This window comes from Beta vulgaris, chromosome 5, assembly GCF_026745355.1.
Source record: "Beta vulgaris subsp. vulgaris cultivar EL10 chromosome 5, EL10.2, whole genome shotgun sequence".
In the NCBI taxonomy this organism is placed as follows: domain Eukaryota; kingdom Viridiplantae; phylum Streptophyta; class Magnoliopsida; order Caryophyllales; family Amaranthaceae; genus Beta; species Beta vulgaris.
In genome coordinates, this window is record NC_079206.1 from 63,653,473 (window position 1) to 63,670,513 (window position 17,041).

The 17,041-nt window shown below is 35.2% G+C and overlaps 1 protein-coding gene across 1 annotated transcript; it reads right to left on the minus strand.

Moving 5' to 3' along the window:
- Positions 1–1,909: 1,909 nt before the first annotated feature.
- LOC104894447 (cysteine-rich receptor-like protein kinase 44) lies at positions 1,910–16,866 on the minus strand. Its single transcript, XM_010680673.3, has 8 exons — positions 16,369–16,866; positions 13,323–13,627; positions 12,558–12,686; positions 12,339–12,469; positions 3,995–4,205; positions 3,654–3,891; positions 2,941–3,091; positions 1,910–2,500 (listed from the first exon to the last, which is right to left on the minus strand). Exons 1-8 carry the CDS (start codon positions 16,836–16,838, stop codon positions 2,189–2,191), a joined length of 1,947 nt encoding a protein of 648 aa, XP_010678975.2. The 5' UTR covers positions 16,839–16,866; the 3' UTR covers positions 1,910–2,188.
- Positions 16,867–17,041: the final 175 nt, after the last annotated feature.

A 17,041-nucleotide genomic window follows, 5' to 3' on the forward strand; every position in this document is an offset into this window, starting at 1 on the left:
TAGATTCAGAAAACTATTGTTGGTTTCAAACTTACAATTATGGTAGATGAATTTTCACAGGTATGTAGATTACTAATTTCACCATATAGTGTTAACTATGGTCTGCAATGTTAAATATGCCAAATATAAGAACTGAATTTTAGTAATTCGTCCTAACACTTGGATGAAGGACATGTTCTTCTTTCCAGAATTTGCTAATAACAAAGAGGAATGCGCCTTGCGCTAGAATCATGAGCTTGTTCATTGTATTGTAATTTTGCAGAACACCCTCATAATTAGCAAATTAGATCCTACACCGAGGTGTAGGATGATGAGCATCCTACACCTGACCATGTGGCTGGCTTTTGGCAGTATTTTTGAAAGTGGCCAGTTCTTTCTCTCTCATCACTCACTCATTCACTCTCTTTCTCTCTCATTTATTTGCTGAAACAATTTTTTTAATGTGCAAATGCATATGGTTTGGTGTACAATAATATACGAGTGTACATTTGGGGATTTTCAGTGATCAAAGTAATGACCATTAATGTACATTGTGATTTATTGAATTTCGGTATGGGATTGTAATTGTACATATTGAATTTCATTAGTGAACAAACATCAACACACCAGTGTACAAAGATTAAAAATTACTCACTTGACATATTTCGGTATGGGACTGTAATTGTATATATTGAATTTCATTAGTGAACAAACATCAACACACCTAGTGTACAAAGATTGGAAATTACTCACTTGACATATTTCGGTATGAGACTGTAATTGTACATATTATATTTCATTAGTGAACAAACATCAATACACCCATTGTACAAAGATTGCAAATTACTCACTTGACATCAGCTTGATCTAATGTTATCGTTGTTCACCAAAAAAAAAAAAAAAAGTGTACAAAGATTAAAAGTTACTCACTTGACATATTTCGGTATGGGACTGTAATTGTACATATTGAATTTCATTAGTGAACAAACATCAACACACCCAGTGTACAAAGATTGGAAATTACTCACTTGACATATTTCGGTATGGGACTGTAATTGTACATATTATATTTCATTAGTGAACAAACATCAATACACCCATTGTACAAAGATTGCAAATTACTCACTTGACATCAGCTTCAGGAATTGGATTACTTTCAGCTGGGGGGTTGTCATTGTACATTTTGATTTTGTTAATGAACAACCACGAAGCCAAGAATGTACAAAGAGGTTGAGTGTGGAAAGAGAGAAGTCGTGAACAGTATATGGGGGGGAAATGATGGCGGTTAACATCAAATCAGTTATTAAATGGTGAACAGTTGCACTCAAATTAGTTACTTTTTGACTTTTCGACATGTACACGAGATGTAATGAGAATGTACATTGACTGTCAAATCAATTACTTTTTGCAGGTTGAATGGTGCGTTTCATTCTTCTCGCCTTGCGTTTTGGAGCTGGTGTAGGATGCTCATCCTACACCTTGGTCCAGGATCTACTAATTGCTCATAATTACAGTATGTTACCTATTACATAGCAGATCACCTAACATCAAAACAAAGAATCTTGCCATAATCCAAAAACTATAGTATTTCAGATAACCAAAAGGTTGAAGATGCAAGATCAAATTACCATCTAATTCATGGCAACTTCCCTCCCAAAAGCTGGTCCAATAAGTTCCAATAAGGTTCATATAGTCAATGATCAATAAATTTGAATTAAAATTTTAATTAAAGTACCACTATGGTTATTATATAATATTGGAAAATTTTCAAAAAACTACCTTTTATAACCAACTTTTTTCAAAAAACTACTTTGTAAATTTTTTTTTCAAAAAACTACCTTGCATAACATATTCCTTTCAATATATATATTATCATGTTACGCTTATATTTAATACTAATCAATAAATGACAATCGCACTATGTGTTGCTGCCAATGGTGTAGCGAGAAAATAAGGGCTTGTTCTCTTCGACATAAAACAACTGAATTGAACTGAGCTCAACCGATTACAGCTGAACTGAACTGAATTGAATTGAGCTAAACTGAACCGACTGCAACTGAACTAAACTATTAACCTCCTCTTATAGTCTTCAATCCTTTCAACAATTTTAAAAGCCATTGTAAGAAAGTGTATAGAATTGTGCTAATTACATTATACAAGGACTATACACATACAAGAAAAACACTAAACACATTAGTAATAACCTAGGTTAGTCACGAGGATACAACTCCGTTATCGTTTTAGCACCTGTAAACACACTCGAAAAATTACGTTCTATGTCATCATCTTCAAAATAATTAGTAGTACCAAAGAAATGGGGTGGCTTTGGTTCAGGGAGACTAATTGCTTGACTATTAAGGGCAGCGATAATTGTGCTCATTCTCGGCCTAACAACGGCATCTTCTTGAATGCATAATAGACCAATATTGATGCATTTAGTTACTTCTTCTTTTGAAAAATTATTGCTCAACGTTGTATCTACCAGATCTAATGTTTTCCCCTCCTTCCACAGCCTCCATGCCTATACAACAACCAAAAAGTTAATGATCTTTTAAGATATGTGATAATTTTATATCACAATTTATTACTCCCTCCGTCTATAATATCGTGCTTGTTTCTTTTTTATACGGTCTCCAAGACGTAACTTTGACCTTTAATATCTTCAATTTCGTATTAATAAAAAAATATAAAAAGTTGATATTATGAAACTATACATTGAGACGAATAAAACAAGATTCCACATGAATATGTTTTTTATATATACAAATGAGAATATTCGATCAAAAACTAACTTTAAAGTTTGACCCACCCACCAAAAATATAATGAAGTAGGCACTATCTTATAGGATGGAGGGAGTATTATCTAGAGAGCATAAGAGCATATGAACTACGTAGGTTTTACTTCAAAAACTTTCACTTTTCTATCCTTGTTCCAAAAAATAAAAAACTTCGAAAACTTACACGATGTAGTAGTGCCTCTTCAAGTTGCATTCGCCCGAAAAATCTATTCATTTGCCCACTCACTATCTCAAGTACAATAACTCCAAAACTATAAACGTCGGATTTTACAGAGTAATGACCGGTAATTGCATATTCTGGAGCCATGTAACCGCTGCATTTCATAATAAGAATAAGGGCCTAGTTAGATCATTATATCTTGAAAAAAAAAAACTAAGGCTATGTTCAGTTCACCTTATTTTTGCTTATTTCAGATCTAATCAGATCAGATCAGATCGGATCAGAAAAAATAAGTTCAGATCAGATCAGTTCAGATCATGCTTATATTTAAAAATCATTATATCTTTCATTACATATTAGTAAGAATTATAATAATTGAATATTAATAAAGTACTCATAACATTGAGACGAATCAAACAAGACCCCACATGACTATATTTTTTCTTATACATTGTGAAAAATCTAAAAGATAAGATCTTGTAATCAGATCCGTTCAGATCAGATCAGATCAGATCAGAAAAAATAAGTTCAGATCAGATCAGATCAGATAAGTTCAGATCAGAAAATTTCAGGTGAACTAAACAGTAGAGCTAATGTTCTATATATTTTTGTATGACTACTTCAAAGGTCTTGAAACCCAACTACAAAAAAGATGCATTAATAGTAAAGATTATGATAAAGGTAATACACATAATTTGTTAGTCTAGAGATCTTACTATGTTCCGACAATTCTTCTAGTGTCACCTTGAGTTTGATCTGCTCCGAAAAGTTTTGCAAGGCCAAAATCTGATATCTTAGGATTCATGTCTTCGTCTAGTAATATATTACTTGATTTTAGATCTCGATGAATAATCTTCAGCGGGGAGTCCTCATGGAGATATAATAGCCCTCTTGCAACACCAACTATAATCTTGAACCTTGTGTGCCAATCTAAATATGCTTGCTTTGATTTATCTACAATACCACCATGTATACTACTAAATAAGGTGTATGTTGATATATAGATGAAGAGCTTTAAATTGTGATGTAGAATAGTAATTTCTGTCGAGATATTTACCAAATAAAATTCTGTCAACACTTGAATTGGGAAGAAACTCATAAACAAGTAATTTTTCTTCCAATGCCACACAATATCCCAAGAGCTTGACCAAGTTCTTGTGTCGAAGTTTTGCCACTAAAACAACTTCGGTTTCAAACTCAGCACCACCTTGCCCTGAGTTTTTTGATAGCCTTTTAACAGCTATTTCATGTCCATTATCCAGTAACCCCTAATCACCAAAAATATATATATTGAAATGAGCAATTCAAAATAAGCTAATATTTTAAGCTTTATTATTACAGTTGGTCTTGTAAGAGACCGTCTACTTTTAATTTAAAAGTAGGCGCGACCCGAGCTCAATAATGTATCATCTTTCTTAATATAGTGACTATTTTAATCTATTTAGTGACCATTTTATTCTATTTAGTTACCAGCTTAATTTATTCAGTAATAACATTCTTTAATTCATTTAGTGATTGATTTAATCTATTTAGTGGTGATATGCCATGTTTATATGGCATTCTTGACACTTTTTCACCACTTACTAATGGGATTTGACACAAGTTTTGTTATGTTATTGATCTTTTTCTCTACTATGTTGTAATTAGCTCTTTTAATCATTTGAGCTCATTTGTGTTGGAGAAAGTTCAAGTTAGAAAGTTAGCATGTCGAAGAAACTCTTTGAAGAGTTATCATAGTGAAGCAAGGAAGTGGAATGCGCGCTTCATGAATAGTTTTGGTTTGAGTAAGTCATCAACAAGAAGGGAGGTGAGAAGCTAAGGCCAGGTCTCCGCGGTCGCTGGAGATTTCATTGCGGCCGCGACGAATATATGGCAGAAAAGAGCCGAGAGCTCCTCCGCGACTTCACCGCGCGGACCCCCTCCGCGGTCGCGGTGCTTTCCTCCGCGGTCGCGGAGCCCTGCAACGAATATTCGGCTTTTCGTCTTCCCCTATTTTTCTGATAAAAACATAGTTCGTCTTTTGGTTTTGAGTTTTTCACTGGTTTTTTAGAAGAACTCAAATAAAACTTGTAATCTTTGATATTATGGAGGGCTAATCTTCCATCTTGGTGTATCAATCGAATCACATTATAATCAACTTGTGAGTTCAATTCTTCTTTTAATTTGCTTGAATGTTGATGATTCTTCATGTTCTTCAGTTGATTGTTTTTGTGCTTAAGTTAACTTGATCAATAACTTCTTGCTTATTGCAATCTCTACTATCTAATAATTTGCTTAGATTATCTAGGGTTGTATTTATGCCCAATTATTGACGCTCGTGGATGATGAGTTATAAGAAGAATCATCATATATTTCGCATTCGACCGCTTGTGTGAATGCTAGATTACCCTATTGAAATCTCCCTATTGTTACTAATAATCTAAACGCTTGGACTAGGTTGTTCATTGATAATAGAGAAGTGCTCGCTTAGTCATACCATTACGTTAGGGGAGATTGAATCCTATGATTCACAATAGGCGTTCAAGTAACTTAGTTGTTGGATTGTTCAATGATCAAGGGTTGAATTGGTTGTGAAGATTGATTGCCAAGATCTCGTTTATTATTTGATTTTCCTTGCTTTTGTTTTGTTTGTTTAAATTTTCATTCCTCAAAACCCCCCCCATTGTTACCATAGCACACGTCTAGTCAAGCCAAACTTACCTTCTCCGTGGATTCGAACCTTACTTCCTTATACTACGTTTGTGTAGGGTAGTATTGATTTATTTGTGCGTTAGCCGATACGACTTAGGCCTCGCCAAATTTGGCGCCGTTGCCGGGGAAGGCAACAAGTTTGGGTTGTTATTTGTGTGTTTGTTTACTTTTATTGTTGGTGTGTGAACCCGTCTTATGGTTCACACCCGTGCTTCTCATATTGGATCTTTGTTGTTTGATTCAGAGATCGAAAGGACACTTTATAGCTTGAGAAAGGAGATTCGGGGTCATTTCCGTGAGTTACCTTTCTACATTGGTATTGAGGAAGAAGAGATGCCACCTAGAGCTGATCCGACATTGAGGGAGCTTTCCGCTCCTAATCTGGACCAAGCACCATTGGCCATTCAATATCCAGAGTTTGGGGAGAATGTTACTTTTGAGCTGAAGTCGGGTCTTGTTCATCTACTGCCAAGCTTCCATGGTTTAAATGGGGAAGATCCAATCAAACATCTTGCTGAATTCCATGCTGTTTGTACTAGTATGCACCAAGGGGTGTTACGGAGGATCAAATCAAACTGCGGGCCTTTCCTTTTTCATTGAAGGATAAGGCTAATGATTGGTTCTATCATTTGAGCCCCAACAGTATCAACACATGGAGGGGGATGAAGCAAGCTTTCTTGGAGAAGTTCTTTCCTTCAAGCAAGTTGAATGAGCTTAAGAGGGCCATTAGCAACATTGAGCAAGGTTATGATGAGATCCTTTATGACTACTTAGAGAGGTTTAAGAGGCTCATTGCTTGTTGTCCCTATCATGGTTTTGCCGAGAAAGATCTTGTGTTATACTTAGTTGGTGGGCTCCTTCCTGATGAGAGAAGGATGGTTAATGCTGCTTGTGGGGGTAACATTGATAATAAGACACCACAACAAGCCATGGAGCTCATAAGTGAGTTTGCTGAAAGTTCCCGCACTTATTCTAAGAGAAATACCACTAGGGGAGTTAAAGCGGCAAGTTCTAAATCATCTTTGGAGTCGGAAGTGTCCGACCTTAAGGGCATGTTCCGGCAATTTTTGGTGAGTGGCAATCAACAACAAGTGAAGGCTTGTGGTATTTGTTCCAACAACAATCATCCAACTGATTCTTGTCCGACTTTGCAAGAGGAAACCCGAGAGGTGAATGCCGTGGGATATCAAGGACAAAGGAAGTATGATCCATTCTCAAATTCTTACAATCCCGGATGGAGAGATCATCCGGCCTTGAGTTACAAGCAAGGGAATCCAACTCTTCAAGGAAATCAGAATTTTCAACAAGGTCATAACCCTCCTCCTTACATAGCACCATATCAAGCTCAAGGGAAATCCTCTAGCTCCAACTCAATGTCCACCGAGGATATGATCAAGGCCTTGGCTCAAAATGTGACTACTATGCAGTCCAACATGGTGCAATTTCAACAGAGACAAGGTCTAGCATTCACAATTGGAAACACAAGTGGGTCAAATGTCTAGTGTCGTGAATAAACTTGAGGCCCAAAGTTCGGGGAAGCTACCATCTCAAACCGAGGTGAATCCAAAGAAGAATGTGAGTGCCATGACTTTGAGGAGTGGCAAAGAGTTGGTGGATCTAGAGCCTAGCAAGAGCAAGGTTATGAAGGAGATTGAAACAAAGGAAGAGGAGGTAGAGGTTCTAATCCCAACAAAAGAAGTTGAGAAATTGGTGAGTCCTAGCTCTCACCAAGAGGTAAAATCGTTTCCAAATTTAAACCGGTACCCCCATTTCCCGAAGCATTAAAGGACAATCGTAAGCTTGAATCTTCTAAGGATATTTATGAAACATTTAGTCAATGTGTCGTAAATATTCCTTTGTTAAAATTGATAAAAGATGTGCCTTTGTATGCTAAGTGGTTGAAGGAAATTTGTTCCATCAAAAAGAAGAAAATTTAAAAGGGAAGCAAAAGGTGAAGGTTAGTGAACATGTTTCCGCCGTTTTTCAAAAGAGAATGCCAAAAAAATGCAATGATCCGGGCATGTTCACTATACCTATCACCCTTGGTGACACAAAGATTGATAAGGCTATGCTAGATTTGGGAGCCTCCATTAATGTGCTTCCTTATTCCTTATATGAGTCCGTAGAACTTGGTGAATTGCTTCCTACTAATGTTGTCATACAATTAGCGGATCGGTCCACTTCATTCCTAGAGGTGTATTGAAAGATGTTCTAGTGGAAGTTGATAAGATGATTTTCCTGCTGATTTTTATGTAATTAACATGGAGCATGATAGGCATTCCGCCCCTATTCTTTTAGGGAGGCCGTTCTTGAAAACGGCTAATGCTAGGATCGATTGTGGCACCGGTTCTTTGACCATGCAGTTTGATGGTCAAAACGTTGAGTTTAAAATGCATGATGCCATGGGATGTAACGAGGATCATTCTATCTATTCTATTGATGTGGTTATCCTAGTGTTCATGATGGTTTCGATGTGAAGTAAAATTTTGGTGATTGCATGATGTCGAGCTTTCGACTTTAAACTAAGCGCTTCTCGGGAGGCAACCCGTGTTTTGTATATGTTTCATTTGAAGATGAGTTGTTATGTTTTGTTTTGTGTGTTTTGGTGTTTTGGTTTTTGTAGGAGAACCTTTGAAGCAAAATAAGAGAGCTGAAAGGGGTGGGTTTCATCACCACTCCCTTCGATTTTTTTAAACAAAAGAAGAGAAATTGCCGAGTGCAATTCCGCGACTTCACCGCGGGCGCGGACCCCTTCCGCGGGCGCGGTCATTTTCTCCGCGGTTGCGGAGCCGCGTCCTTCCGCAAGGTAAGTTCTTTTCTTCGCCCTTTTCTCTTCTTTCCTCCTTCCACAATTTTCAACCCCCTCTTTCTCTATTCTCACACCTACTCATCCCCTTTCATCTCCCTTCAATTCCTTCACTCATATTCCTCTCTTTCACTCATTCAATCCTTTTTCCTCACTCATATCATTTCCCACTCAATCATCTTCCTAAATCTCCATTTTTCTTTTCTATTTACAAAATCCATTGAAAACCCTAAAATTTGGGGGGGTTTTGATTCTTGGAGTTGGTGGTTCATTAAGGAGCAAAGGAGTGCACTTGGGGTGTTGTTCGTTCTTGGTTAGTCAATCAATTGCATTGTTCTTCCTGCTTTGAGGTAAACTTGAACTTTTCATACTCTAATTTGAAAGTTACCTTGATTAAGAGTTGTGGTTGGTTGATTATTATTTCTTGTGGTGAGTTGTTGTGATTGGGAGTTGTGGATAATCACTTGTTGTGGTTGTGGTTACTTATTGTGCGAGAACTTGTTGTGGTAAATTTTAAGTTTGGAGTTGGAGGAGTTTCTTGTGTAGTGTGGAAGGAGTTGTATTGTGTGGTTTGCTCTTGTTGCCTTTTGCTTATGGTGGTTACTAGAGGTTCTCGTCTCCCTATTGCTAATTATTTTCATATTTTACACATTGAGGACAATGTGTCCTTCAAGCATGGGGGAGTGAGATGTGGTTGATGTGTATATTTCTTTTATATATAATCAAAAAAAAAAAAAAAAAAAAAAAAAAAAAAAAAAATGATGAAAAGAAATGAAAAAAAATTGAAAGAAAAACAACAAAGAAAAAAAAAAAAAAAAAAAAAAAAAAAAAACATGAGAGATGAAAAAAAAAAATAATGATGAGTGGCTAGGTGAAAACCCAGGAGGGCGCCTAGGCAAAAGGAGAGGACTCGGATGTCACTTATTTCTCGGAGTGGTGGCATATGAAGGGTGTTTGAAGCGGCGTTTGGGTAGGGCACTCATGGTTGAAATAAGGAGGTTGTGGTTTAGATGGTGTTAGGTTAGAAAACCTCTTGTTTTTCATCTTGGAGCCATAAGGGGAGTTGGAGATTGTTTTAAGAGGTAAGCTCTTGGTTTGATGGTGTTATTCCGAACCAAGGCTTTGTTTTGAGGGAGTAGTGTGTGAGTTGAGCTTGGGGGATCTAGGATATGTTAGCTCCCTTGCTCTTGGGTTTGTGTGCAGTTAGCTTGGGTGTGTTGAGGTCATTTCCACACCAAGTTAACTATCCTTGTGGATTATGGAGCGATAAGATGGCTAGAGTTTTGGTGCGTTGAGATTACTTCCGCCCAAACTTTAGCTAGTTGCGATTCATCATTCATTCGCTTTTGATTGGAGTAGTGGTGTTAGGTTTGGATTTTCTGTGAATTTCTCCATGCTTTTCTTGATAGACCTTGGAGATAGAAAGGAGTTAGGATTTTACTCGAGGACGAGTAAAGGTCTAAGCATGGGGGAATTTGATATGCCATGTTTATATGGCATTCTTGACACTTTTTCACCACTTACTAATGGGATTTGACACAAGTTTTGTTATGTTATTGATCTTTTTCTCTACTATGTTGTAATTAGCTCTTTTTAATCATTTGAGCTCATTTGTGTTGGAGAAAGTTCAAGTTAGAAAGTTAGCATGTCGAAGAAACTCTTTGAAGAGTTATCATAGTGAAGCAAGGAAGTGGAATGCGCGCTTCATGAATAGTTTTGGTTTGAGTAAGTCATCAACAAGAAGGGAGGTGAGAAGCTAAGGCCAGGTCTCCGCGGTCGCTGGAGATTTCATTGCGGCCGCGACGAATTATGGCAGAAAAGAGCCGAGAGCTCCTCCGCGACTTCACCGCGGGCGCGGACCCCCTCCGCGGTCGCGGTGCTTTCCTCCGCGGTCGCGGAGCCCTGCAACGAATATTCGGCTTTTCGTCTTCCCCTATTTTTCTGATAAAAACAATAGTTCGTCTTTTGGTTTTGGATCGTTTTTCACTGGTTTTTTAGAGAGAACTCAAATAAAACTTGTAATCTTTGATATTATGGAGGGCTAATCTTCCATCTTGGTGTATCAATCGAATCAACCATTTTAATCAACTTGTGAGTTCAATTCTTCTTTTAATTTGCTTGAATGTTGATGATTCTTCATGTTCTTCATGTTTGATTGTTTTTGTGCTTAAGTTAACTTGATCAATTAACTTCTTGCTTATTGCAATCTCTACTATCTAGATAATTGTCTGCTTTGAGATTATCTAGGGTTGTAGTTTATGCCCAATTATTGCACGCTCGTGGATGATTGAGTATAAGAAGAATCATCATATAATTTCGCATTCGACCGCTTGTGTGAATGCTAGATTACCCTATTGAAATCTCCCTAGTTGTTATCTAATTGCTAAATTGAATCTAGAACGCTTGGACTAGGTTGTTTTGCCATTAAGGGTAGGACTAGAGTGCTCGCTTAGTCATACCATTACGTTAGGGGAGATTGAATCCTATGATTCACAATAGGGCGTTCAAGTAACTTAGTTGTTGGATTGTTCAATGATCAAGGGTTGAATTGGTTGTGAAGATTGATTGCCAAGATCTCGTTTATTATTTGATTTTCCTTGTTTTGTTTTGTTTGTTTAAATTTTCATTCCTCAAAACCCCCCCCCCCATTGTTACCATAGCACACGTCTAGTCAAGCCAAACTTACCTTCTCCGTGGATTCGAACCTTACTTCCTTATACTACGTTTGTGTAGGGTAGTATTGATTTATTTGTGCGTTAGCCGATACGACTTAGGCCTCGCCAAGTGGCTAGTTTAGTTCATTTCGTAAGACCTGTCAGACTACTTTAAAAAATTGTTTGTTCTGATTCGAGATTCAAAGGGAAACAAAGGAAGGAGAAGAGAATGGACGACTAGGATAGTGCAAGATACCTAGAAATAGTGTTAGATTAGTGAGAAATGGAATGGGCTTGTTAGGAGAATGTAGGCTTGGGTTGTCTAATTCTATATTAAAATTAGACCGTCTATTATAATAATTTGTGTTTTTATTAAAGTCAAAGTGGAGCAACTAAACAAAAACATATACGGTCCGCTTGGTAGTTGATCATAAATGGTGGTAATAGGAATGAATTTCTGGGTAAATTTGTGAAAAATATCATTTTCCATTCCCATGGTAATACTAATTTATCCTAAAGTGTCCACTTTCCTTCTTGAATTTTCATTCCCATCCAATACCACCTTGTAGGTGGTAATGAGTGGTAATGAAAATTGTTTCCCCTTGGAGACAAAAACACAAGTTTAGGGGTGAGATTGCTTGTCCATGGAGAAAAAAATGTCTCCCCATGGAGATTTCAAGGATGCTTCCCTAATAAAATTACACTTAAAATTCATTTTCATTACCGCAATTTATTAACGACTACCGGCCGATGGAGTATATATAACTCAGAGTACTTTCTACTATGTTTTTGGGTAGTTTCTCGAGTGTTTTTAGGATTTATATTTGTCAAAGGACCAACTCAACCAAAAGTTTAAGTTGATGGTTGAAGTCTTGGGAATAGTTATATACTCTATCAGATGCTAAATATTCCACTTAGAAAGAAGGGGTGGATGAGATCTAAACTTGTGATCTTTATGTCACGCTAGCTCTGATACCATATTAAAGCACTAACTCAACCAAAATTTTAAGCTAATGGTTGAAGTCCTAAGAATAATATTTATATACTCTATCAATATTATATTCCTGGTTTTTTTGTGATTTACTTCTCTCCTTTTTTTCGTTTTTTAAGCATTTATGTCAATTAATTGGGAGAGGAAATTGTTCCAAAAAAAATTATTTGTCATATTTCCCTTCGTTTTGGCTTATCTTGGTATAGCAATTTTTGGGACAATTTAGTATCTACGAAGTGCATGATATGAATAATATTACCTTGTAGACTTCACCAAATCCACCTTCTCCAAGTTTATTATTTGCTAAAAAGTTGTTTGTTGCTGCTCGAATCGTTTGTAGGTCGAATTGCAAGGAGTCCAGAACGATTTTTCTAATCTCAGACCCTTCCACTGAATGGTTTTTCGATGAACAAATAAAGCTTTTAGAATTATTCAATTTATGCATGTCCTATTTTGATTGAGATTTTTGTGTACTTACAAGTAGAAGATATTTTGGTGAGTTTCCTCCTGCGCATACGAGTCCATACTCCACATAGTAATAAAATTGATATTGCGGCTAATGTTGGCAAACCAACTAAGAGAAAAATGCGCTTCCTCTTAGATTCACCTACATGATTAATACAATGTCATGTTTGAATGTAATTGTTGAGAATAGATTTCAAAGTGAAGGCAAGTAATAATCACCTAGCTTCTAAATTGTGCATAATTAGCTTTTATACAATCTAGGTTCATTTACATGTGGGCCTATATATAAGCTATAAGGTACAATAAATAGGTTTAGACTACTTACTTTGAGTTTTTCACAAGTATTGTACACGATTTAAGTATAACTTTTCATTTATTATATATAATATGAAAAATAATATAGCTAAAATATATTTCGAGCCTGGTCACGAACTTTTCAAATCGAACTTTGCTATGCTTGCTCTAGAAAATTTCGAGCCGAGCTCGAAAAGTTTGCGAGCGAGGCATGCTCATTAACACCCCTCACCCCAAATCACTAATTATATGATAGAGTTATGCGTTCTATGTGCATTACTTTTGCCTATTTTCAAGTATAAATATCTTCTAATTCATATTTCGAAGAATGGAATTGGTGTGGAAATTTTTGAGAGGACAGTTTTGGCTAGCAAAAACTTTCCTCACCCATATATTACGTTAATAGAAACAGTAAAAATTACCAACGTCACACTAATACTATATATAAATTAATAAATATGACTAGATGAGGATAAGATTATACCTTGAAATGGTGCCAACCATGGCAAAGTAGAGTTAGTAGTGTTAGATAAGTGATAGTTATCAAATGTCACATAGCAGACGGGTGACATAAAAATCGCAAACTTTTGTCCTGAGCTTCTATTTATTCCCGTTTCTATACAGTGCTTGCAATCAAACGGTGACAAATCTATTGTACACTGCACCAACGCATAAATAGTATAGAAAGGAGTCACCTGTTCAGATCCTTTAGCAAACCATCTAGGGGAATTCACCATTGCATCCACCTTTAAACGATTAAGAATTGATCCGAGCTTTTCATTGTATGTGCTGCCAAAGGTACGTAGATACATTAACAAACTTGTACGTTTGTTCCTCTCATTTTTGGCATCAATGTTTAAGACTTCAAAATATGATAGATTGTTTGAGATGCATGCATGAACGTTGAGCTGGCCAAAATGAGTAGAGATTTTTAAGTGAGACGGAAAAGATAGGTGGGAAATTTTTTAATAAAAGCGTAACATGTGTCACTTTTGTTATTTGTTTTATGATAATGTAATACTTCTTCTATTTTTTTTTATCTTTTTCACTTGAAATCTTGACATTATTCATATTTAGATAGAATTTTTTCAATTTATAAGTAAGAAATAGTCATGTGGGGTTTCGTTTTTTTATTCGCTCCAATTAGTACTTTTTAAATATCCAATCGTTATAATTTTTATTGATATATATAATGACCGGTTCCACGGGTAAAGATGAAACTTATTGATCCTGAATTTATCTGAACTGAACTTTTTATCGGTCATTGTCAGGTAAAGATGACCGGTGACCGGTTCGACGGGTAAATTTATTGACCTGATTGAAACTTATTAGACCTTATTGGACCTGATTGAAACTTATATATTGGACCTAATTGGAATTTATTTGACCTTATTAGACAAAAAAAATTGATGAGTTATAACATAAATATTACCCCTAACGTACTACCCCTCAAAATTTATTATGAAATAATAATTATTAAAATTTGCCCTTTTAAAAAATAATTATTACTAGTTATCTCTTATGATAAACAATTTAACAAAAAATATATATTTATATACTTGCCTATATACAACTTTCAACACTAATATATCTAATAGTCTTATTAATAGTAATATAAATAATAAAATAATAATAGACAATAATACAAGTATAATAATATACATTGTGGTACTTTAATTCAAACAAATTAATAATAACATAATCAACTAATAGTAATATGAATAATAAAATAATAGACAATAATACAAATATTTAATAAAATAATAGATAATAATACAAGTATAATACGATATAATTATTGTGGTACTTTAATTAAAATAATTCTGATAATAACATAATCAAATAATAGTGATATGAATAATAAAATAATGGACAATCATACAAATGTTTATTGATCATTGACTATTTGGACCTTATTGAAACTTATTGGACCTGATTAGACCTAATTAGAACTTGTTGGACCTTATTAGAGCTGATTGGACTTTATTGCACCTGATTAACACTTATTGGACCTTATTAGACCTGATTGCAACTTGTTGTCCTAATTGGACCTATTGAAACTTAGCTGAACTGAACTTATCTGATTTGAAGTGAACTTATTGGACATGAAACTTAATTTATTAAGGTATTATGAGCGATTTTTCCCTTTTATAATAGATGAACCACCTCTCTCTTTAGGTGAACTTATGTAGAGTCGCAATTATAATATATAAACACAGCTGCCAAAATTTTAGTCGTTATTTAGGAGAGCTTCATAATCTATAATCGTGGGAGTTTGAATTGGACTATCACAAGGACATCTTTGTCATTTTCCATTAATTTAGTGTTAATAATTAGTAAAAGCAAAAGAAATTTGTCATAGTCCAATTTATACTCTTAGGCCTATTCTTTTCAGCAGAAAACAACTGAATTGAACTAAACTAAACTAAACTGAAATAAATAGTGATATGTGAGAGTAAAAGTATTGTCCAGACCTGAGCTGAACTAGATTGAACTTGAATTGAAAATAAGCTGGAGACAACAAGTCCTCACTGTCAGAAGTTAGATGTTAGGACTTCCTTGTCATTTAGTACCCTCGCATCTTTTTTTTATTTATTTACTCATTTTTCACATTTGACTTTTGACACGTTTCGAAACATAAGTTTTGACTCATAATTAATATTTCTAATTATATAATTGAAACAACTATAAAAAAATTATATATTTGAAAAAAGTATATCGAGATGAATTTAACAAGGTTCCACATGATTATGTTTTTTTCATATATAGAGAAGAATTTAAAAGATTTTTGCCAATTGTGAATAGTGTCAAAATTTCAAGTGAGAAAGATAAAAAAAAAAATACAACACGATTACATTGGAGTATATATATACATGCTAAAATTGTCAACAACTACCTAATATATATCACTTTTCATAAACAACTACTTAATATAAAACTTTTTTAATTCAACTACCTAATACAGCTATTCAGTCAATATAACACTACCAAAACCGTTAACTTTTGAATTTTCCGTTAACTTTTCGAAAATCCCCAATTACATGAACCCTAACTTTAACCATTTCAAACCCCATTTTAATAAATCTTAATTTCATCAATTTTCCCCCAAATCCGATTTTTTTTTTTTTGAGGGGCCCCAAATCCCAATTTATAAACCCGTATTTCATTAATTTCCCAAAAATCTCAATTTCTAAACCCTTATTTGTTAAGTAATTAGGGATTTCATTAATTTTCCTTAAGTAGAAATGCTCCACCAAAATTCATGGATGAAAATCTGGGTTTATAAATTGAAATTTGTGGAAAAATTGATGAAATTAAGTTTTATCAAAATGGGGTTTCTTGAAATGATTGAAATTAGTGTTCATGTAATTGGGGATTTTTGAAAAGTTGACGAAAAATTCAAAAGTTAACGGTTTTGGTAGTGTTATGTTGACGGAATAGCTATATTAGGTAGTTGAATTAAAAAAGTTTTATATTAGGTAGTTGTTTATGAAAAGTGATATTTATATATATAAATAAGCGGGCTATACCTGATGTTTGCATGACCAGTATATGGAGACATCCTATAATAAGAAGGTTCCAATTGTAGTATGCCAGAGATGGAGCGGTTGGAATAGCGAATCATGCATACATAGTGCCACCCGATGGCTTCCTTTTGTTCAGGACAGACTTCCAATATCCTTTTAGTAGCATCAAGTAGGCAAGACTTGCAATCCGAATCGTCTTGATCTCCTCGGCAGTAGGTTATAACATGGACATCGTCATAAGTGCTGAAATCTCCTTTGGCTGCGAGCCGGTAATAGCCGTTAAAGTAGTTGACGAAGGAGGATATATTGGATAGGAGGGTGTTTAGGTTCATGGCGAATTCGCTGTTTTTGCTATATTTGCCATTGGTGGTGTTGCAATAAGTATCGACGAACTTTTGATACTCAGCCGTCGATAGATTAAATGATAAGGAAATGATAATTAGAAATGACATTGTAAGCGAGGGCAACTTCATCTTGATTGTAGTAACTTGTAAGATGAACTCAATATGAAATGGGAAGAGTCGAGGACAGGATAATGAGCTCTCGGTATTTATATTTTCTTACTTTAATTTCATAGTCAAGAATCAAGATATGTTAGCGCAACTTCTGAAATAAAGCTTGGGTTAGAAAAATATGGATGATAAACTTCAACGACGAAGACATTTTCCAAAGAGAC